The sequence below is a fragment of the Dermacentor variabilis genome, chromosome 2 (assembly GCF_050947875.1).
Source record: "Dermacentor variabilis isolate Ectoservices chromosome 2, ASM5094787v1, whole genome shotgun sequence".
Taxonomy (NCBI): Eukaryota; Metazoa; Arthropoda; class Arachnida; order Ixodida; family Ixodidae; genus Dermacentor; species Dermacentor variabilis.
The window spans coordinates 17,349,427-17,373,339 of record NC_134569.1 but is presented as its reverse complement, the minus strand read 5'-3'; the positions used below and the strand labels follow the sequence as shown (position 1 = coordinate 17,373,339).

Below are 23,913 nucleotides of genomic sequence, written 5' to 3'. Positions count from 1 at the left end.
TGAATAGCCTCTCAATTGACACCTTTAGAGCCTGGTTTTAAACAAGTTTTCTAGGAATGAATGGCCACTGTAAGACAAACTTTCCAGAAACGGTAAATAAATGGTTGCTGACAAAAAATCAAAAGCTGTGGGGAAAAAATCTGCTGAAGGATTTGTGTGCCGGAAATACATTAAGGAAACCATCTTTGCAAGAAAAACTTGTTTGTGGCATAAAAGATAAAACTGCTATACGACTAGAAAGCTAAAAATGACCGTACAAGCAAAAATCCAAAGTAAATCCTCCACAAAACCAAGAACAAAGCTTGCATTACCCATTTTATTTCTGCATTGTTTCGAAAATTTTGGTTGCTGTCCCACTTCTGACAATTTGCAGTACTTTGTTTAGCAGATGGAGAGCATCAGCAAGACGAACTGTAGGTTATTGAAAAATATTTGGTTAGTTTGCAATATCTAAAATACTGAATAGTTACTTTTCAAATACAAATATGAAAAGTAGTTTGTGTGTAATATTCAATTCTTATTTGAAACTCCAAATATTTGCCCACCCCGAGTTTTCTGAGTTTGCAAAACAGATAACTATGAAATCACTGGTACAAGGTCACCCATGCTACGAAACTGAAAGAGGAGTATACCTTTCTCATCAGCCTTGTCCCGTACTGCCAACAGGGCATTGCTAAGAGCCACAGTGAAGTGATTCAGCATATCTGGACGCATGCCGACCCACTTTGGCGCACATACAAACTTGCCATCATATGTGTATACATAGACACCACCGCTCTCGACAAGCACAAAGTACCTGTAGGGCATTCCATGAAACATGATCACTATTTATGTTTAAAAAAATGAACTGCTCTGGATCATTTTACGACCTGGATCAGGTGGTAAAATCAATCAAGGACAAGCACTGTTAGTAGCACACCAACCACTCCCGGTTTCAATAACTGCAGGGGCAATGGTATATGCCATGCTTTCATACAGATGCTACTTGTACTGCCATAAAGTAGTAGAACGCACAAAATAAAACAAAGTGAGAGTGTTAACAAAGGGTGCTGATATGTTGGTATAAGTTACATTTTCCTAGCTAGCTGCTCTGTGCTGGCAGGGGTAAGAGAGAGAGGAAGAGAAGCGTGATGCGTGATGGCAAGGATGAAGAAAAGAGACCGACTGATACGCACTAGCACACAGAAATAAAACCATTTGAAATCCTACAAATCTGAACCTGTGTTCTTCAAGAAATCAAGCAAGACTTAAACTGGCCTGAAAACTAAATTTACAGTTAAGCATTCTTTTGATGCCAATAGTATTCTGGTGCTGAGAATGAAGTTTCTGCTTCTCTTTTTACAAAACGAAAGTCAATGCCATGCTCGGCAGAAAAGCTCTCCAGTTGTGTCCTGGTTGCAACCAGTACTCCATAACAAGGAATGATTACCATCATGTCATCTGGACAACAATGAAAAAGCTAGTTTGCAAACAGCTCTTAATGCCGCACTCTGTGCCAAAGCTGCTCACCCTGTTTAGTCTGCAACAAGAAGTGATCAACATGATATTGTCATGCCACCATGACAACAATAAAATGAAATACCAGAATAAAGGAAATACACTGCAGCTGCTTTGGTCCTGCCACATTTATTTCCGAAAATTGACACTCTTACAAAGCGTGCTGTTACAGCATTGAACGAATGCTAAAAGCAGCATAGGCCCAAGAGGCATCTATTGTTGTCTGCGCTACAGTGCACAACGAAGTCCTAAACGAGAAACCATGTGACGGAATGGAAGCAAAATTATTTTAAGTGCAGCATAGCTGAGATTGCTGCATAAGAAGAACTGTAGTACGATTCTCTTGGCCTGATAAATGCCATCTGCAGCATTTTGCGACAGCGAACTAAGCTTGTGATTTTGCTGCTGGCCACCAACGTTACAATGCCAACGTATTCACCAATCTGTTAGCAGCATCACATCTGTTCCTTGTCTATTATATCTAACTACAGAAACTCACACAGGCCGCTTACATCTTTCATCCTGAAAATCTAGCATAGCATGTCAGCCATATGGTTAGGTTAACGCCTCCTGTAGTCTTCAAAGCTCCCCTCCAACTTTTCCTTTCTGTGGCCTCTTTTAACAACCCAGTATGAAACTTCATGATGTTAATGGCAACAAAGCACTCAACAAGGACACAGAAATTATGGGAAAGAGAAAAGAATATACACTATCCAAATCTACTGCAGGCAACAAGATAACCCAAAGATGTGTGAAGGCTCATGAACTGCTGAACTAATCCAGGGCAAAACTCACTGTCTCTACAAGCACAGCAGCACCCACCTCTCGGCCTGTAAGATGAGGCAGATGCTGCCTTCCCTCAGATCAAACATATGAGGAGTGTTCCAATTGCTTTTGCTGCAAAAGAAGGGTGAGAGGGCAGTAAGAGATTGCTCGCAATTTTGATGGATTAAAAATGTACAGTGATGCCTGTAAATTACTGCACATAATTAAGCCTGTGGCCTCTTATTGTAAGTAGTAAGGTAACTGTAACCAAAAGCATGAAACTAAAACAAAATGGCAGAATAAAATGTAACTGAAGATAATCAGCTCATCTTTTGAAGCTGAATTACATTATGGCTCATTTGGCTAAGCTTATATATGTAACCAACACTATAAGGCAGTCACAACAACCATGTAATTTCAACCATGACAATGTTCCTATGTGCTTTGTTAGAAATATAAATAAAGAACTTAGTGTTTGATATATATATATATATATATATATATATATATATATATATATATATATATATATATATATATATATATATATATATATATATATATTGTTATGGGGGGAATCTATATACAAGGATACATTTGCAAGGCAAGATGCACAACACCGCAGCAATGGTATGGCTAGTGCGCGCACACCAGATAGCCGCACCATTGTCGTCGTCATCATCCAAGTATCGACCACAGGATTGCCGTCCATGACATTACTCGCCAGCGGCAGAAGCACCGTCCCGTTACAATTAGGGCTTGGGTCGAGAGTGCTACAGTTTAAGGTGTGAGACATGGAATATGCCACACGTGGTTGTTGCAGATGCTGACTTGGGGTTCAGTGGAGCAATCTGATAGGTCACATTAGTGACTTTCCATGTGACACGGTAAAGGCCAACATAACACAAGAGAAGTTTTTCGCATAGGCCAACACAATGTGACGGCAACCACAGCAAGACGAGCGATCCCGGAGGGAAGTTCCCCTCCCAGTGTCAGCAGTCATAAAGACATTTTTGGTTAACCTGTGATAAGCTGATAAGCGATCACGGGCAACCTGGCGGGCAATGTCAGTGTGGGCAAGAGCATCACGAGCATAGGCAGTTGATGCATCTGCATGAGAATGGATTATGGTGTCCATGGGCAATGGTGGGTTGTAACCAAACAGTAGATAAAAAGGTGAATAGCCAGCTATGTTGTGACGGGAAGAGTTGTAGGCGAAGGTCACGAAAGGCAGGCTGATGTACAAGTCTCAGTGGTCCTCAGACACGTACATAGCAAGCATATCTGCAAGGGCACGGTTGAGGCGTTCAGCAAGTCCGTTTGTCTGTGGATGGTACGTAGTGGAGAATTGATTGGTTAAGCAGGAACGAAGAATGTTGTCGACTACTTTAGACAGGAAGCAGCGGCCACGATCCATGATTAACTGACGACGAGCACCATGGCACAGGATGACATCATAAAGAATGAAATAGGCTACATCAGTAGCACAGCTGGTGGGAAGTGCTCTTGTCACAGCGTACCACACTACGCAGTCAGTAGCGACTGCAACCGATCTATTGCCAGTGGTTGACACAGGGAAAGGCTCTAAAAGGTAGAGGCCCACACGGAAAAATGGTTCATCAGCAATGCCAAGGGGCTGAAGGCTGCCAGCAGGCAGTAGGGCGGGTGTCTTGCATCTCTGGCGGAGGTCACGAGCCGCAATGTACTGTCGCAAAGAATGATAGAGACTAGGCCAAAAGAAGTGCCTACGGATGCGATCATACAAACGTGATACGCCGAGGTGTCCGGCAGTCAGTGCATTGTGAAGCTGGTCCAAAACAACAGAGTGAAGATGTGCAGGTACAACAAGCAAGAGCTCAGCACCGTTAGGACAGGTGTTGTAGCAGTGCAAGGTGTCGTTGTGAAGCACAAACATCTGTAGTGAAGGGTCAGAGTGTGGAGAGTTGAGACCATGTATAATAGGCCGCAAAGATGAGTCGCGGTGCTGTTCGGCAGCTATGTGCACAAAGTCTGTAATGGAGAGAAGGAACACTTCAGGCACATCTTCCAGTGTATCAGGGGGATCAACTGCCTATCAAGACAAGCAGTCGGTGTCTTGGTGAAGCCGTCCAGATTCGTAGAACACGAAATATGTGTATTCTTGGAAGTGTAGTGCCTAAGGGCCAATGCGATCAGTGTGGCCCTTGAGCAAGGGTAGCAAGCAAAGTGTATGGTGGTCTCTAAAAACTGAGAAATGTCTGCCGTAGAGGTACAGTCGGAATTTTGCGATGGCCCAGACAAGAGCTAAGCACTCACATTCTGTGATGGAGTAATTTCGCTCCGATGCTGATAGAAGGCGGCTTGCGTAGGCGGCCATGCGGTGTAATCCGTGCTGCTGTTGTGCAAGCATGGCACCAATACTATGGTCACTGATATCGGCACGAACATCTGTGCTGGCTGACGGGTTGAAATGTGCAAGAACAAGTGGCTTCGTTAGGATGGCAACGAGCAATGAAAAGGCGTCCACTTGCTCACAATCCCAAGTGAAAATGACGTCGTTCTTGAGTAGGCCAGTGAGAGGGTGGGCTTTTTCCGTGAAATTTTGGAGAGAGAGAGAGAGAGAGAGAGAGAGAGAGAGAGAGAGAGAGAGAGAGAGAGAGAGAGAGAGAGAGAGAGAGAGAGAGAGAGAGAGAGAGAGAGAGTAAACGTTTATTGTAGTATAGGTTGTTTGGTTATGGTGGGTGGAGCCCCTCCTCCAGGGCCCCACTGGTTACAGCAGCTCGCCAGGCCTGGTCAAGGGCCGCCAGTTGGCTTCCCAATACCACTTGCGCGAGTCGCGCCTCCCACGACCAGTTATGGAGAGTTATGGGAGTTATGGAGCCGCCAGACGTAACGCGCACTGGAATGTTATGTGTTCCAATGTCGGTGTTCCTTCGCACCACGGGCATTTGTTGCTGTACTTGTCTGGGTACATTTTGTGTGGCCTGTATAAATGTGGGGAAGTGTTTGTTTGCAGGCGGCGCCAGTCCCGTGCTTGCCTCCTGTCTAGGTCTGGGTGAGGAAGGGCTTTGGTTCGCCTACTTAGCCGTTGTAATTCGAGGATTTCTCATTGCGCACCGGGTGTCGAGGTGTTCTCTCGGGCGGTGTGGCCCTCGGCTCGGCCTGTCATGCCTTGAGCCAAGCGGTCCGCCCGTTTGTTCCCCGCTATCAATGTGTGCACCGGGCACCAGGTAACGCAATGATCCAGGGTGAGTTCCGTTCCTAGGATGCGGAAGACGCAGCCCGATAAAGCCCCCCCAAGGAAGAGGCAGCAGGCGTCCTGTGCATCTGTCAGCACGTAGGCCGATTGGCCCTTAGCTTCCGCGGCGCGTATGGCCAGGGCTATGGCCACAGCTTCGGCCGTTGCAACCGATTTTGTGTGTATGGATGCTGCTGCGGTTGTTCGTCCTTGGCTAGTCGCGACTGCTGCAAATGTATTGAGGGTGCCTGTATTCCTCTGATACGAACTTGCGTCTGTAAAGTAAGTATCCGGATCGCTTCGCCGCCTTAGTAAGGTGGCTGCCCGAGCGCGTCTCCGAGCCGCATGATGGACTGGGTGCATGTGACGGGGGATTGGCGCGACGTGGATCCGCTCTCGGATTTCAGATGGCAGTAGTATTGTTTCGTCGCCGCAATATTGTGGTGTCAGTGGATAGTGAAGTCTTTGTAAAACCGAGCGTCCCTGAGGTGTCGTGTTTAGCCGGTCACGCTGCGCCATTAGTGTGGCTGCTGCATATTCCTCGAAAGTTTTCATCATTCCCAATTTGTTCAGTCGGATCGTGCTTTCAGGAAGGCCGAGTGCTGCTTTACAGGCGATTCTTATGAGCTTATCCGCATGTTCGATGTTGTTACGCCACGTGGTTTGGAAAGGCAGGGCGTACGTTAGACGACTAATGATGAAGGCGTTTACTAGTTGCATGGTGTCTGCTTCGGTCACGCCTTCTCTGCTGCGTGCAACTCTGCTAATGAGCCCGGTTATGCTCCGAACAGCGCGTCTGAGATTGGAGAGCGCTATGCTAACGCTGGCCGTTTCTTGAATGCACATTCCCAGTACGCGCAGGTGGGATGCCCTCTTGATGGGCTCTCCTTCCAAGGTGAGCTGCAGATCCGGAGCCCTGGTCGCTTGGGTATGTCTAGGTCTAATATGAATGTACTCCGATTTCGCTGGAGCGCACCTCATGCCTGCTCGCCTCATATAGCTTTCAATGGTGTTGATGGCCTGTTGAAGCGTGTCCTGTCGGTTTCCGTAGGACCCTTTGCAGGCCTAGAGTGTAATGTCGTCTGCATATATGGCGCAGCCAAGGTTCCGGTTCTTCTGTAAGTCCAGGGCCATTCTACGTAAGCCAATGTTAAACAGAATTGGTGACAATATGGATCCTTGAGGAGTGCCCTTATCTGGTAGGCGATACAGGGCAGAACGTACTGAACCCAGTCCTAATTTTCGTGGAGCAGCTGCTCAGGAAGTCTTGAACGTAATGGAATACTCTTTCTCCACACCCGACATCTCGTAGTTCGTCTAGTATTGTAGTGTGTGAAATGTTATCAAATGCTTTATGGACGTCGAGTGCTAGCAAGATTCTGTCCATACTGCCCGGAGGAGGATCGAGCACCTCATTTCTTAATAGAAGAAAGACGTCCTATGCGCAGATTCGCCTGCAGAAACCGAACATGGATTCAGGGAAGAGTGAGTTTCGTTTGATGTGGGCTTCGAGTCGGGTTAGAATTACTCGTTCAAAGAGCTTGCCCATGCAAGACGTGAGCAATATGGGCCTGAGATGGTTGAGCTCGCACGGCTTGCACGGTTTTGGTATAAGCACGATGTCTGCCTCCTTCCATTCTCGCGGTAGTCTTCCATCCGGTCGCCAGACATGTTCGTTGAAGAAGTCGACTAAGTGCTGTAGGGCTACGTCACTAAGGTTGCGCAGCATTGCGTTGGTGATTTGGTCGGGTCCAGGAGCCATGTTCTTCTTGAAAGTTTGTGCCACTGCGTAGAGCTCTGAGAAGGTGATGGGGGCGTCCAAGCTCGAGTTATCCTGTCCTTGGTATTCTCTGATAATGCGTGAAGATGTCTGGGCAGCACCAGTGTAGGTGTGTTTTAGGTGCTCGAGTAGTTCTTGTTCTCCTTGCATTCTCCTAAGAGCCGTCGCATGACGTTAGACGTCTCGGTGCGCGTGCTAGTTGGGTCTAACATGCACCGAAGAATGGCCCAGGTCTTCTTGGTGCTGAGGATGCCTCTGAGAGAGTCGCAGAAGCTGGGCCAATTTTGATTATTCAGCTCCTTTGCATAGGTGTTGGATTCGGTTGCCAGCAGGGCTATTCGGCGCCTAAGTTTGCGATTACGCCGCTGCCGCTTCCAGCGTTTGGTGAGGCTTCTGTGGGCCTCCCAGAGGTGGGCGAGATGGCTGTCTACTGCTGGTGCTCCCGTTGTGGTCTTGATCTCTCTGGTGGTGGCAGCATGGGCTTCCTTGAGGAAAGTTGTCCAACCTGCGGCCGTGGCTGGAAATGAGGAAGCAGCCTGTTGCTGTTCTCTATACCTTTTCCAATCAGTGAGCCTTGCCACCCCTAGGGGCTGTCAAACTTTAGCTGTGTTAACTTTGATACACAATAGATAGTGATCACTAACTAGCGTTTCGTCTAGGTTACACCAGGTGACCCCTGCCACATTGTTGACAAACGTAAGGTCCGGCGTGGTGTCCCGGGCAACGCTGTTTCCTATCCTTATAGGAGTGCCTGGCTGCGTAATCAGTACAAGTTCGTGGGGCTGAGTTTCTCGTAGTAGATTGAAGCCCTTGGCGGTGTCGCATTGATAACCCCATGCGGAGTGCCAAGCGTTAAAGTCTCCGAGAAAGATTAGTTGGTCTTTCGTTGAGAGCGAAGTAGATACACGACTTAAAATTAATGAAAAATCGGCCCTCTTAACCCTAGGGGGGCTGTATACATTGGTTATCAGGCACTTGGGACGACCCTTCTTAACTGGCCAAATGGTGAGTATTTGGTGGTGGATTTCTACGCTAGGTGCTATGGCGACAGTGATTGTCAGGTCCTTGCGGGCCAATGCTACCACTTCAGGGTAGTTCGAATCGCCGTAAAAACGGTATCCCCCAATAGGTATCCGCATTTTCCCCACTTCCTGAAGACAAATAATGTCAGGTGGGACGAGCGCCGCCTTGATATATTGTATAAGTGCAGCATGTTTTTTATGTAGTGATCGGCAGTAGGTGTGTAATTAGCCAGAGTACGGGCTCTCGAAATGTTCTGTCTCTGTGGTTACGGTGACCTTTGGTTCTCGATTCTCCGGGCTAAGGCTGCTATGACGTTTTCGCGTTTTTTTTACTCCTTTGAGTGAGTCGTCGACGTACCACTTAAGATTGTGAAGCTCTGCAAAAAATAATTGCATTTGTGCGCACATATTGTCTAGTTTCCTTTCTAGATGAGTGATGGGTGTAGGCGTCTGCTCTATAGGCTGCGTTTGTGATAGTGGTTTGGCCTGTGTTGTTTTCGTCTGTGTGTTGGACAGTTGTGCGGGTGCGTTTGTTTTATGGGTTCCTCCATGCGTCATCATGCTTGCCATTTGTCGTTTAAGCATTTCGAGTTAATTTTTCATGCTGTCCAAGCTTGCCTTAGGTTGTCTGTTTTCGGCAACTATTTTCTTTTACTCCTCGTTTTGTGTGATAGGTGTGGTTGTGGAGGATGCGACCGCTGCCCAGCTTACTTGTGGATTTGTCAGAACGGAGGCCGCCTTTGGTGCTTCTCTGGATGATCGTTGCGTCTGCCTTGCTTCTCCTCCCTGGACGCGCTCTCGTGCTCGAGGGCGGGATCTTCTCGGGTGAGGTGACGCTGATCTGGACCGAGCGTTCAGTCGGTGTGGAGATGGCGATCGCGTCCTTCCTTGTCGGTCGCGTTGGTCGTTCCTATGGCCGTTTGTGTAGTCCGATTCCTCATCCTCTGAGGCAAACCAGCGTGGTTTTATCTGCCCTTCATTGCGCTTGTCAGTGCTCTTTCTGACTTGAGGTTTTTTCGGTTGCTTGAGGCGTCGTTGACAGCTGCGGTCCCTGGTAACATGGGCCCCCTCACACGAGCCACACTTTGGCTCACACGGGTGTCCGTCCACTGGTTTTCCGAGTCCGCAAATTTGGCACACTCGCAGGTCGGGCTGTGGACAGATGTCTGTCCGATGCCCTTTTCCATGGCATGTTTGGCGCACCTGAACAGTAGCACAGTAAGGATGACACAGGAGTTCGCCTCCGTTGTAGTACACCACCCGAGGTAGTGACGGGCCGCAGAAAGTAAGGGCGGCACTATTTGTTTCTCCAATCATTATTGCTTGGATAAGTTTGATGCCTTGAGTGCGTATACGTATGCTTGCTATGATCGTCTCTGGCAGCGTTCGGGTTGGAAGCCTGTGTATAACTCCTCGGATAGCTTCCTCTCCGGTGGCAGCGTATACGTTAACGTCATGCGAACGTCCGTTGATAGTGAGGGAGTGGACTCGGCGTGCCTGCTCCGCGACCTCCTGACTCGATGTCGAAAGTATGGCGATATTGGAGCCGGGCTTTATACGGAGCAAAAATTGCTCACTTCTTATTTGGTAGTCACAGGCCGTGACGATCGCTTCGGCAACGGCCGGCGTGCTGATAGTCTTCAAAGGCAGTCCCTGGTGTGGTTGAAAACTATCTTGAAGTCATCCTTAGGAAGAGGAGGAAGTTTGGGTATGCCTCTTCGTTGTTTCCTTAGTTTTGCAGGGTTAGCACTGCCCGTTGAGTCCGTTTCTCGTTTGCACTCTCGAGCCTGCTGCTTCTTTTGCCGTAGTGTCAGGACTGTCTGCCAGTCGTCGTCCGTCTGCTGGCGTCCCCCAGCGTAGTGGCGAACGGAGCCTGCTATTCCGTCTTCTGTTCTGTCTACATTTGTTAGATCCATGTTCTCTGCTGGTGTGGTCTCACCTTGCATTGTTGTCGTCTGAAGTTTGCTAAGCGTTCCCGTAGCCATGCCCAGGCAGAACGGTTGCTGCCATTCGTGTTCCTCACGCGTCGGAGCAGCACCGGCTGCTGCGCCGAGCTGGTGTCAGGGTTATCGACGCTGCTCCGCAGTCCGAGTTTGTAGGATCGCTGGGCTCCACGAGCTTCACCAAGGGCCGCGTGGGTAGCACACCCGTGTTCCTTGTATCCTCACGAGTCGACTGGTATCTCGGTACCGTGGGTGGAAGCACTAGTCTACCAAAAAACACATCAAAACGCAGAGTGCGATGCAAGCAGTACTGCGCTGCTCGGTGCCCCCTTGCGGCTCTGGAATTTTGGACAAAACAGTGGAAGTATGAGCATAGGCCAAGAAAACTGTGGACGTCCTTGGCTGACCTTGGAGTAGGGGACTGACTAACCGGCAGGCTTTGTTAGGGTTTGGCTGCATGCCGGTAGCATCAACAATGTGGCTGAATGTACACATTTGACAGCGCCCAAAGCGTTATTTTGACGAGCTAAGTTGAAGGCTAAGCTGAAAGCGGGGACAGCGAAAAACATCAAGCACAGTGGGCAGGCGAGTAAGATGGTTTTCAAAAGTAGTCGAAAAAACAATAACATCGTCCAGGTAGCAAAGGCATGCACTAGCAAAGCCATGCACTAGAAAGTAGCAGGAGCATTACATAGGCCAAAAGGTATTACTTTATATTTATAGACTTTATAGGCACCATCAGGAGTCACAAAGGCGGTATTGTCTTGGTCTTGGTTATCTACAGCGATCTGCCAGTATCCCGACTGCAGGTGGATGGAAGCGAAATATGTGACGCTGTGCAAGCAGTCGAGCACGTCATCAATATGCAGGAGAGGATACACATCCTTCTTGGTAATCTGGCTAAGATGGCGGTGGTCAACACAGATTCTCCAGCTATTGTCCTTTTTCCCAGGTAAGACGTGCAAGACCCAAGGACTGCACGAGGGCTCAATTATGTCTTTGCCAAGCCTGTTATCAAATTCTTGCTGTGTGACAGCATGCTCCGGAGTTGACACACAGTAAGGCCGTTGGTGAATGGGACTCGCATCACCAGTATGAATGCAATGGGTGATGATGGAGGTCTGGCCCAGAGGACGGTTGCCAAAGTCAAAGATGTCCTGGTAAGAGAACAGCGCTTGGCGAAGGGCAGCAGCCTGTGCTGGAGCGAGATCTCCTGATATTGGGCATGTGAAGTGGTCGCAGGAGGAATCTGACTGCGATGACAGCAGCGAAAAATCCGGTGGAGATTCTGTGGTCAGGGCAGAAACCGTGTAGTCGGCCAATGGGGTCAGGTAAGCAAGAGATATGCCGCGAGGAAAACCTTGCGTCGAGAAGCCAAAATTGAGGGGACAGGAAAAGAGGTTCATTTGTCTGTAATTGTCACCACCGTATAGAGAAGCGCGACAATGCGTGTCATGGCAATCTCAGGAATAGGGGAAGAAATGTAGTTGCCATCAGGTAGGGGTGGAAAGGGTGAAAGCTGGACGTATATTGTGGCTTGCAGTGGCAGTTGAAGAAACTCAACGGCACGTAGGCAGGGTTGGCCAGCAGCGACGTTGTTGGAGCACAAAGGAAGTTCTAGCCAGAGAAGTCCCACGGAGCAGTCGAAGGGCAGCATGTGTGAACAGAAAGTCAATTCCAAGGAAGAGGTCATGGGGGCAGTGCTCTAGGACAGGAAAAAGAACAGATGTGTGGAGACCAGAAATGGTGATGCATGCAGTGCACATTCCAAGCATGGCAGGTGTATCCGTGCCGGCTACTCAGACAGTAGGTGAAGCCGAGGGCGTCAGGACTTTCTGGAGATATTTGTGCACCGGTATTAACAAGAGCAATAACTGCCACACCATCAACCAGAACTTCAAGAAGGTTACATCGTGAATGAGGGACAATCGGAGGATTTTCAAGCCGGGTCGTAAATGCAGCGTCACCTCCGGGGGCTGCACTGGCTAGTTTCCTGAGAGGTGGTCAAAGGGACAGCAAGAGCGGTGAGATTGGGGCGAGTGGGACTGATGGCGCTGGGGCAATGGTGAGCAGCTGGTCCGTTTTACCCTAGGAGGACGTACAGCACTTGATGCCTCAGGATGGAATAACCGGGCATATGGTGCACATTCCGGGCACCACCGATTGTAAAGGCTTGGTCAGTATAACATGGGCCAGTGGCTGCGGCAATGGTGGGCAACGTGTCCATTCCTAGAGCATGCGAAGCAGACGGGCTGGTCATCAGGGGTGTGCCGATCGGCTGGATTGCGATAACGTGGTGTGAAGATCGTGTTCAGTGTAGTGGCAGCGACAACTGGAGAGACCGGGTCGGGAGCAGCATTACCATTATGAAAGCTGGTAAAATGCCCATATTCATGACCTTTTGTTGAACCATGGCCTGAATTAGTAAAACAGTAGCCAGGTTGTCTTGCATACCATCATGGGGAGAAACAGGTGCCATGGCCTTCAGTTCTCGATGGACGATCCTGGTGACCTTTGCATGAGGACGTGGCAGCCATATTGGGAAGTTGGTTGAAGCGGTGAGTGATATGGTGACTTTTTGTCTGCTCAAAATGACGACATTCTGTGATGACCGACTCCACTGTAGAGCAATTCTTACACAGTAGCAGCTTGAAGATGTCATCAGCTATGCTTTTCAGTACGTGTCACACTTTGTCCGCATCAGGCAAGTCCTTGTTGACCTTGTGGCACAGAGTCAACACGTCCTGAATATAGGAGATGTACAGCTCTGTGAATTTTTGTGTGTGAATTGCGAGTTCTTTCTTGGCTCCTAGTTGTCGTCCGAGAGGTTTCCCAAACAGATCATGTAATTTCTGCTTACAGATGTCCCAACTTGTCAAACCTTCCTCACGCGCCTCGAACCAGAGTCGCGCAGTGTCCCACAAGTAGAAGATGATATTCGCAAGCATTGTCGTTGGGTCCCACTCGTTATTGTTGCTGACGCGCTCATACATAGCCAGCCACTCATCGATGTCCACGCCACTTCTGCCATTGAAAGTCCCGGGATCACCAGGCTGCAAGAGAATAACCAGTGGTGGACCTTGTTCACACTGGGTCACTTGGTCGGTCATTGTGGTGGCAGCAACATGCCGTCTGCTGCAATGATCCAGTTCCCGGTGTTGTAGCAAGCTTACCCCCCACTTCCGCCAAAGATGTTATGGGGAGAATCTATATACAAGGATATATTTACAAGGCAAGATGCACAACACTGCAGTGATCGTATGGCTAGCGCGTGCACACCAGATAGCCGCACCATCATTGTCGACATTGTCCAAGCGCCGACCACAGGATCGCTGCCCGTGACAACATGTATAATCTTTCCAAAAAAATGACATTTTATTTTACAATGTTAGCATAACATGCAAACAAATAATGCAGTACATAGAAGTTACCAGCCTAACAAATCAGATGTCAAAAAAAAAAAAAACATTGGCACTGTACGCAGTGAAATGTTTTGTAAATGTTATGTGCTCGAGATTCAGTGTTCTCAAGAAAACAGGCAGTTTTCAAGAGCACCTAAATTTATTGCCACCTTCTCTTTTTGCATTCCTGCAATGCCACTAATAATTTAGCTGCTCACACCTTTATACTAAACAGCAAACTGTCTTTATACACAAATGTGATAAACTGTCTTAAACACTTCACTGAGCGAACAGTTGCAGTTGAGACATATTGTAGGGTCATGTTTGTGTAGTGCTTGTTCTATGCACCTTAGCACCCATATTTCCAGGGTTTAGCATGTGTTTAGTCCAATGATGGACTAGTCCAATGACTTTAATTTACATCTAGAAGTGAAATCGAGTAGCAGAAAGCAAGTGCTTTCCATGTTCCCCTCCGATTCCTAGTTCACCCCTGTTAAGGTATATAATTAAATATAATTAAGAAAGCATTACGACTGAACATAAAGAATAGGCTGACCTGTATATGTAACAGTGGTTTGATGTAACCACAATCAAGTGGCCAAACATCATGGATACTTTGATGATGCTGTCCTGAAAGTCCATCGTTTCTGTGATATCCGTCGTGACATTTTTGACGGCAACCAACTTCCTTCCCACCATAGAAACCTCATAGTTTTTCCACTCGAGTCTCCTAAAAGAATAGTGTGAAAATATAAGAGGACATGTCAGGGTGATAGTTTGCTACAGGGCACCTTTTTCAACTGGTGGTGGGTTTTGAAAAGTGTCTCGTGAGGTACTGACATGGTTATACAAATATTACGAAACTAGGTAATCGCACTAGCTTTTTTGTAACAAAAGGACTTGTGGGCTTGGTGGTAGCTTGGAAAATGTTCATCACTTAGCTAAGCTACTCCACATTGATTAAACAAAGAAAGCACACCTTCCTTTTAATGCAATTTAAACTTTTGCTGGCTGCTGTGAGAACTACTGCCCATGGGGTGGGGCAGCCTAAGCTTTGGTGTGCATGCTTGGAATACCCGGTGGTCAAAGCTGGCCTGCCTTCGCTGGAGGAAGACTAAACCTTCGATGTTTGTGGTCTCAGCATCTTTCTTGAAGGCTACTGCTCAGTACAGGAACCCACGTGAATTCCTACAAGACACAGACACTGGCTACAGATGAAGACATGTTTGCAATGAAAGTTAAAGACTGAAGCAATACATCCCGAGTCTGGCCTCCTAATTTATTCTGGTCACCAGTCAGTTGTGAAACAAAAAAAGAGAGAAACTATTCTGGAACTTAATGACTTCTACTTTAACATTTAGTGTAGCGCAGTTTTGGCAAAATGTTGTATATATTTATAGGAGGGCTTGAACAAAATTTGTGCCCCTTATCTTCTTAATAACAAGTATATCTGTTAGCCTCAAATTTAAGGTAGAACAATTTAAATGTAGATATGTAATCATAAAAATTATCTAATTTACATAGCCCATCTATTTCAGGCTGCATTGCTGAAAGCGCCTAGTCTACTGTGAAGTCAGAGAAGTGTCAAAGAAGTATCGAAAATAGGCATCAAGCCAGTTTCCCGTCAGAGCGAGTGAGGACCCTTTTATATTACCTGCTATCAGAATGGTGAATTTGTGTCGGTGGTTCAGTGCACCTAGCTAGTGATCTTTGGAACTTAACTTTAGCATGAGTTAAGGAATGGTGCGTGGTCATGTGATGTGCAGGTATTTCTACAAGAATAAAAACACAGTTGAAGACAAAAGAGCCTTATTGGAGCATTGATACAGGAGATCTGGAGGCAGAGGTTGGAGTTTAATGCAATATGGAGGTAAGTGGAGACCACTGGGAGAGGGTGCAAGCAGACATTTATATACTGGTGACGTTAAAGTGGCACTAAAGGCAAATATTAAGTCAAGCTAAAGTGATAGATTAGTGCTCGAGAATCTCTAAGGTGTCAATATTATCGCAAACAGAGTCTTAATAGCCGAGAAATTGAGGTAAATGCAGGACATGATTAGAGACTCCGCCAGGAAATTCAAGTACTTGCCCGATGACAAAAGCACTCCTCAGTTAAATTCCGTCACTAGTACTCAACTACTCGCAGAAAACGTCCTTGCATTGTATTATAAGGTGAAATAAAATGCTGCTTGACCAGTTCTGTTTCATGCTTAGACAAACGAACTCGTTGAAATTAGCTTTGACAATGACGCGGGCGTTCTAACGGTTTTGTTTTCTCTCGACTCCGCGCCGCCTCCACTTTCGCATTTCAATAGTTATCATTTAGTGCTGCGCTGGTTTTGCTGACTCGTGAAACTCGTACAAACTGCAAGTAGCAGAGAATTCAACTTCCATGTGATGTCATGCTTTAATAGCCCGAGGCACAACTGCACTGAAAAGCTGCTGCAATTGACAGTATAGAATGGTGTAGTGCAAGTGGGTAGGGTGTGCGCGGGTGCAGTATGAATTTGACCCTTCGAACAAACATCAAAAGGAGCTCACTAATTCTTTCTTTAGTTAATGACACACTGACCTATTAATGACGTGAGCAAATATGACCTGTCCATTGCCACAAGCACCAGCCACCTGGGTCCCATCGCTGGACCATTCCAGGGAATAGATGCTCTGTGTTTGAGGCTTATCAAGAGAGTAGGACCACTGGATTGGAAAAAAAGAACAGCAAAACAAGACAAAGGGAAGCTCAATTTTGTCAGAGGCACTTGTGGAATATGAAAAAGCTTAATACTTTACATACTTCAAAACAGCAAAGGAAGAAAAATAAACAGACACTTCCTGCACAGATATAAATAGTTCATTGAAGTGCATCATCGTGGTGTTTTGTGATAAATATCATCATGTTTTAGTGACATTAGCAAAGGCACACAGAGAAGGCACTAAAGAACACACTGTTTAATTGCTTAATCAGGCAAACTAGAACACATAAGATAAAAGAGCATGAAGGCAGAAATAGCAGCAAGCGCAGGAAACAAATTTTCACTTTTAATGATGTGCTTTATGGCTTAATATGTACACACCAGTTACAACCATTATACCACGTTCGTAATGTGCCAGCAACTAGAGCTTAAGAATTCTGGAAGGTGCCTAGGGCACAATAGCAAACACATAAATTGATACTGATGGCACGCCTCACATTATAACAGAAATGTAATGATCCAGCACGTTGGTGGCAAAAACGAAGCATGAAACACTTTTCGTACTTTGCAATACGATATATGTAGTTCATACATCCTTTTTTTTTCCATTTCCTAATGTTTTATTTAAAACCTTTAGCTTGATCCAAAAACTTGACTTACCCCTGTCTTATCACAGAGACGTAAAGAATTAAATGATCCAACACCAAACAGCTCGCCATCAGGAGTCCAAGCAACTGATGTTATAGGGTAGTCATTGATCTGACTTGCATACAGGATGTGACCAAATATGTCCCATAGCTGAAGCAAAATGCAGTCAATGAAAAAGACAACGATAAGCTTTTGTTTTAGCCATAATGCAATGAGAAAACAAATTTCATTTACTTGTGTGTTCCAAGACACATGTAGGTAGTAGCAGCACATAAGAAAAGTGATTGTTTCAATGTTCACTTTTAAAGCGGTGCATATCATACTCTTATAACATGTTCTTATTTTTATTGTGGCACCATATTCTTATTCATCATGGCATGGATATGAGGTTGAAACTGCAACAAGTTCTGAAATTGGGCAATTCTCAGTGCTCTAATGCAACTCACACAGAATAAACATTACATTGTAATGTTGAAATAAGATGACTTGTAGGTCAGGTGACTGTAGTCTTACTGAAAGCTTAAATTAAGATGTAGCCCTTGCTGTGTCTAAGTTTTCACAAAATTTTCAATGAGACTGCATTGGTTTGGCCTGCATTATTTAATAAAACACTTGCTGCCACTGCCTCTCTAGTCTGTTCATACTTTTATTTGCAAGCAGTGAAAACAGTCCTTTCCTCTAAAGTAACTCAGTTCTCTGATGGCAAGGTATGCATACAATGGTAAATTTTTCATTTCTTTCTGAAAGCTAGATAAGCAAATTTATCAAGTGCGTGATTACATGATGCGGACCAAAGAATGGAATTCTGTGATATTTGAATGAAACAATGCGGCTCGGCTTGAAGTCACAGGTTTGTTCTCCAGCTGTGGTGGGTGTACTTCAAACGGGGACAAAATGCAAACATGCTACTGTACTTAGAGTTGGGTGCATGCTAAAGAACTTCAAGTGGTCAAAATTAATACGGAGCTCTTCACTATGGCACATATCATAGCTCCAGTGCTTCTTATGAAACCCCATGAATCAATCAATCAGACAATGCAACATTTAGCACAAAACCTCTGTGCTAGAGTTAGGAAAGAAAAATGCAGGGCACTGTATGAAGCAAGTCAATGAACTGCAAGGTCTGCTTATCACTACATGCCTTTTCATGCACCCAGTGATGTGAAACACTTCTTTGTGCATCCAACAAATATGTACAGTTTCATACCTTGTATCTGCAATCTTCAGAGCCTGATACTACCATGCTGTTATTTGTGTTCCAAGCTACTGCCAAGATCAGACCATCATGGGCTTTCCATTGAACAGGCTTAGAGTTGGGCTGAAGTGGCTTGATCACCAAGTGAGCACCAATGCTGTACAAGACCTGGTTTGAATTAGGTCCCCAGGCTACACAGTATAAGGGCTGTGCTGAAATAAATATGTACAATATAGCATGCGCTGTAAGCTTTCTTATGTGTACTTTATCAAGCATTAGAAAAATGTGCATTGATTTTAACAGCAATTTCTTTGTTTTTGTGAAAAAGTTGTTAGAAGGTTGCCATTAGACTCCCTTGAGGCCCCTATCTGCTTTTAAAGATTTCAGCCTTGCTACTAGAGGCCATAAAAGTTTCTCTATCACATACATTAAAAGTTAGTGGAACAGTATGTGTTCTTAAACAGCGAGGCTTTTTAAAACAGACTAACAACGCAAACTGGCATCTCAGAGGGGACAGAAGCTAGTCTAAGGGGCCAAAAAGATGTCAGGTTAAACACAGCATGAAGTGTATCACTAATTTCTTAAGTACTACTTACAGATTTGCCATGCCACTTAGAAAATGGGCTCAATAAAATGAACAATCATCGTTACACAGGGTGTCCCAACTATCATGCACCAAGATTTAAAAACATGCAAATGCCATGTAGCTGGACTGAACCAAGGTAATGTTGTTTGCCATCACTTGGAGATACTCAGATTATTTTTTGCATTCTGCCTAATTACACAATTAGACTAAATTACCTATTCAACTTCTGAAATATCAAAATTAGATTAAAAGTGTCAATGAAAAAATTGTAGAGCAACATGAAAAATTTCCAATACAGCTTTCTGTTGCTCAGTACGCGCTACATAAAAGTTTTTTTCCTAGTGTGAAAGAGGCCTGCAAATACATGCAAAGTGCTTCGAGTAGCCAGTCACATGGCAATTTTGCATGTATTTGCGGGCCTTACCTTGGTTCTGTCCAGCTACGTGGCATTCGCATATTTTTAAATCTTGGTGCATGATAGTTGGGACACCCTGTATAAGCATTTCGCTACTGTTAGAAGCAATTCAACAGTTCCTGCATGGATGTTGTTTTACTATAACATAATGTAATTTAACATTCAATGTGCATGAACAGACATGAAATTGCACATCTTTGTTTGCTTCCTATTAGTGAAACTACATTGAGGTGTAGTGAAGTAATCCTGCAGCAGCCAATATGGCAAAGGTCTTGGCTACTGCAAACCTGTAAGGTCATACACACCATATAAACTAGACTGTGATGCTATTTGTACTGTGCCTCAAATTTTGCCCTAGCTTTAACATATACCAGTGACACTACATATAATAAAGCAGATGCTGAGGATCTCTGATGGCACTCACAGTGTGTTGCCAATGTGGATCGTAGCATTCCATTTCTGGACCAAATTTTTAAAAGGCCATCCTCACCAGCTGCAAGCAACATAAAGAGGTTAGTTTAGCAAGTGCTCCTTGGTTAGAGTGAATGCAGTGATGACTGATGGGGTTTGATGCCTCAAACAGCAAGGCTGTGGCAGATGCTACAGCTGACAGCTACAGGTTATTTTTGGCCAACTGCATGGGATTCTTTATTGCATATGCAAAATATGGTATACGTGAGACCCTGCATTCCACCCCAATTGGAATCTGGCCATAGTAACTGGGGATCAAACCTGAAACCTACTGCTCAGCAGCAGATTGCCATAGTCACTGTGGTGGCTACCTTTTTATTTAGCACTGTCATCATGTCACTGTCATATTTTGAGAACATAGTACCTGTGAGTTATATGTGCTGGAAGACCAGCTGACACTTCATTGTATGTTTTTGGCATATACTATGGTCTGCAGGTGGCAAATAACCAACCTAAATTTTACATTTAGTATCTAGATGTGTAGCATCTGCCCATACATTTGCATTTAACATACATGGTTACCACTGGCAGGAATAAGCTACTGAATATTGAGCAGTTGAAATCCTACCTGTTACTAAAGCTGTGGCATCTGGGCTCCACTGACCTGCAAGCACTGCACCCCTGTGTGCATCAATTGCCTTTTCAATTCTGCCATTTTTTGACAGAAGGTAGAGTTTGCCTGGAAACCAAGTTGGTTGATGAGCCAAGTTCTCCAATATAGCTAAGGGACAATTTGGGGTTAAAAAGCTGATGCTATGATTGAAAATATTTGATTTTTTTTTTTAATGTGCAGTCCTTTGTCACCCAATATGCTGCACATGTATTCCTGGATTTTGGCAAAATGCATACATGCACCTTAGTAATTTCCTACGAACTCAATGCCCATGCACTTTGCATGCCAGTGAAAGCATACACATGCAATACCTACAGCAGCGGTCAAACGCGAATCCGTAACTGAGCAGTTCATTTCACAAAAAAAAAAGAATGGCACTCTATGTACATGTTCATTTAGTTCACTTGTGCCCAATGGACTAATCCATACCAGTACTATAACCTGCATCTTTAATCTTACACCTTCAAAATATTTAGTGCCCAACACTGGTACTTTGTTTCCCTCCATTTCTGCAATTGGTTAAGCGATTGGCTCCACAAACCCTACGTAGTTTCAAATAATATATGCATATTTTTGAACTAATATGCACAATGTATGTCCTTATCTAAAACAAACGTCCGTCTAGAGAATACACCCATTGGTGAAGCCAGTGCAACGATTCCTACGCACTAATCCGCAAATACATGGTCACCGCCTCAGCAAGTGAGCATGCAACTTCGCGTGTGATCAGCTGCAACCTTTACCATCGCTGGCTGTAACAAGAATGACATCAGCATTTCCAGTGTTCTTGCGCGATGTCAGCCCGGTGCCCGCTATTCGCGGAAGTGCGTGTATAGACGTTGGGTACAGATCCTCAGGCAAGTCGGCGAGCTTCGCATTGTCTTTAGAGACGAGGTTCCATGATAAAATCTGGTGGTCATCGCTGCAAGACAACACCTCATCGGTCGAGCTCCAGGTGACCCCCGTGGATATTTCAGCATGTGATTGGGAATGTTTATTAAGGAATTCGATCACGATATGCATCAAATTTTGAATCAAACAGCAACAATCACTTATTCACAAAATGTGTCGAGTAGCGTGTATTAAATGAACTGCCGTTCGCGACGCAGGAAATTGGGCGAACACTTTCTGGATTACCCCCTCGTAGGCTATGATATGGCTGCTGTTATTATTGGAAATGTTAAATAAATACACAGGTCGCGGTTGTTGGTTGCGCCTTGCACAATACGAGATTCTGTATATATTTTCTTTCAGGACAACATTCAGTTGGGCTAGATGGTACATACTTGAATTAAGGAACAGCGCCAATTAAGACGATCACCAGAGGGAGAACGACACAGGACAGGCGCCAGCCAACTTCATCTATCTTTATATTCACCGAAAAATCATCAAATATAAGGAAAATCACAGACATGCGCACAAGGACCATAATGCATCATCTGCCAAACCGTTCCAAGATAGGAGATTTTGCTTTTGAAGACGGTCACGGAAGTATACATTGTTTCCGTGGCGAATGTTTCCGTGGCAGAACATTCGCCACGGAAACAATGCCTATACTGCAAGGAGTGTGAACCACGGTTCCGAGAGATAAAGATTCTTGGCAGAAGCAGAGAAACAAAGGCACGTGAGGTTTTGGAAGCATTCCATCTAAAGAAGAGAGGAAAAAAACTGTTAGTGATAATTCCGTGACCCTTTTCAAAAGCGAAATGTCCTACCTTGAACGGTTCGGCAGATAATGCATTACGGTCCTTCTGCGCAAGTCTGTGATTTTCCTTATATTTGCTGATTTTTCGGTGAATAAAGATAGACGAAGTTGGCGCTTGTCCTGTGTCGTTCTCCCTGTCGTGATCGTCTTAGTTGGCGCTGTTCCTTCCTAATTCAAATATGTTCTTTATGCACATGAGCCAGCAAGCAAAAGGATATGCCTCCGTTCCTTTGGCAGATATGTCTTCAGCCTCATGCTTTTTACACGTTACACTACGCGCACCGTCAGTTACTCCTTCAGTTACAGCGAACTCATGGCGACTTATTTGCTCCCAGAGAAATTTGTTTACGAAGCTCTCGAAACATGCGGGTTCTGGTCACCTAGCAACGGAACATGCCGTGGTTGCCTAGCTCAATGCCTAGCCGCCTAGCCAGCCTAGCCTCTCTAGCCAGGCTGCGAGACTCGTTTCGGTTTCTCATAGAGTCATACCATAGAGTCATACAGTCTAGTAAGTAGAGCTCAAAGGTAGGACAGCGGGAGGGCAAAAATTCTAAGCATTGAAAGAGGCACTAGAAGAATAAACAGAACAATTTTCTAAATCATTGTAAATTCAGCGTTAGATGAATACGATTTTTTTAAAGAACAAACAATGCAACCCGTTGGTTCCTTATGCTATGTGCAACACCCATCAGTGTTGCGCCCACTAGAGCACGTTAGTTGTGCTCACAACTTGGCTGTTGCGTGACGCGCGTTGCGTGACGGCTATGGGTGACGAATTTTGTGCGCGAAACTACAGTTGCTGGCGAAACGAGCATGATCCGATCAATCCGTGGTCATCATTTTTACAGCTTTATGCGTCTTGTATTGACTTGCCCACGGGGAGGGCACGTTCAAGCGCGCAACGGTACCCGCATATGGAGCACTGACACGCCTGCCCATCGGCGCATGTAAGTTGCGCAGCGACTACTTTTCGTAACTTTTTGCCTCATATCTCGCCGCACAGAAAGTTCATCACAGGGAGGAGGAAGCGTGTGCGCGGAAGACCAGCGTTCAGTCGCAACTGCACGGTGAAGCGAATGTCACCAAAAGAGCGATGCAACATTACCTTCGCTTACTTTCGCAATCTGCGACGAATCGCAGCACATTCATTGAACGCAGCGTGGCTTCTGGGATGGCATTTCAGTGGTCGCGTGCCACTTGTAAAACAAATTGTTAAACGAAGGTCGTCGCGCGTCCGGCACCTTCGTACACAAGTGATTGTCAGTAAGACATGCAACAGAGGGGGAAAAAAAAGTTCTGGGAACGAAAGAAAGCTTGGGAGGGGGGCTGCGTATTACAGCTTAATCTCGCAATGGTGTATCCCCCGTTCTTTTTGTGTGTGTGTGTGGTGATGCCGCCTGCATTTACCTTCCCTAGAGCCCAAGACAACTCAAAGGCATGTCGTCGCTTTGCAAGTCTGTTCTTGCTACTGATGGATATGTTACGAACGTTTTTTTTTATTATTAGTGTTAAATGCCAGAAGCCGAACCTCCATTAAGTAGGCACTAAGTAGGCAAAGTGACCATCTCCTCCCGTTTGATATGGTAAAAACAGCTTTTTCTTAGCATAAACAGCGAGACGAAGAGGCATCATCATGTGGTGAGATGCCATGTTTGCACTGCTTTATCTACATTTTCACTTCATTCCGCAGTATTTGAAACAATTCAGGGTTGGTTTTCGTCATCTGTTATGGCACAACAGCCTCTGCCAAGTTAGTCAATTTTCTCAAACGCTAGCGGCCAGAAGATAACTAAATCAGTTCGATACTCTTCCGCAGGCGTCCAACTTATATTTTACGTAATCATTTTGAAGCCAATGTGCAATATAATGTACAAAGCATCTCAGTACAGTGCTTACCCACCAGCCTCTTTCCTGTGTTGAAGAGTGTTCCCCCATTTCAATCTACAAACATTCCCAATGCAC

At 45.6% G+C, this 23,913-nt stretch overlaps 2 protein-coding genes across 5 annotated transcripts in view; one reads left to right on the top strand and one right to left on the bottom strand.

Moving 5' to 3' along the window:
• Positions 1–22,417, bottom strand: part of Oseg5 (intraflagellar transport protein Oseg5) — a 43,887-nt gene extending 21,470 nt beyond the window's left edge. The window contains exons 1-9 of one of the 4 annotated variants that reach the window (XM_075679785.1): positions 21,962–22,417; positions 20,202–20,312; positions 19,587–19,655; positions 18,174–18,368; positions 16,979–17,116; positions 16,198–16,322; positions 14,182–14,355; positions 2,320–2,394; positions 633–796 (exon numbers count right to left, since the gene is read on the bottom strand). In XM_075679785.1, the coding sequence (XP_075535900.1) occupies positions 633–796; positions 2,320–2,394; positions 14,182–14,355; positions 16,198–16,322; positions 16,979–17,116; positions 18,174–18,368; positions 19,587–19,619 (904 nt within the window). In that variant the 5' untranslated portion in view covers positions 19,620–19,655; positions 20,202–20,312; positions 21,962–22,417. Of the gene's footprint in view, positions 1–632; positions 797–2,319; positions 2,395–14,181; positions 14,356–16,197; positions 16,323–16,978; positions 17,117–18,173; positions 18,374–19,586; positions 19,656–20,201; positions 20,313–20,989; positions 21,497–21,532; positions 21,626–21,961 lie in introns of those variants that run through there. The other 3 variants (XM_075679786.1, XM_075679783.1, XM_075679784.1) reach the window with 3 other exon arrangements.
• A 247-nt stretch (positions 22,418–22,664) lies between these two features.
• Positions 22,665–23,913, top strand: part of LOC142571438 (putative sodium-dependent multivitamin transporter) — a 94,238-nt gene continuing 92,989 nt past the window's right edge. Inside the window, exon 1 of the transcript XR_012825878.1 lies at positions 22,665–22,898. The gene's annotated coding sequence lies outside the window, so the exon portion shown is untranslated. The remainder of the gene's footprint in view (positions 22,899–23,913) is intronic.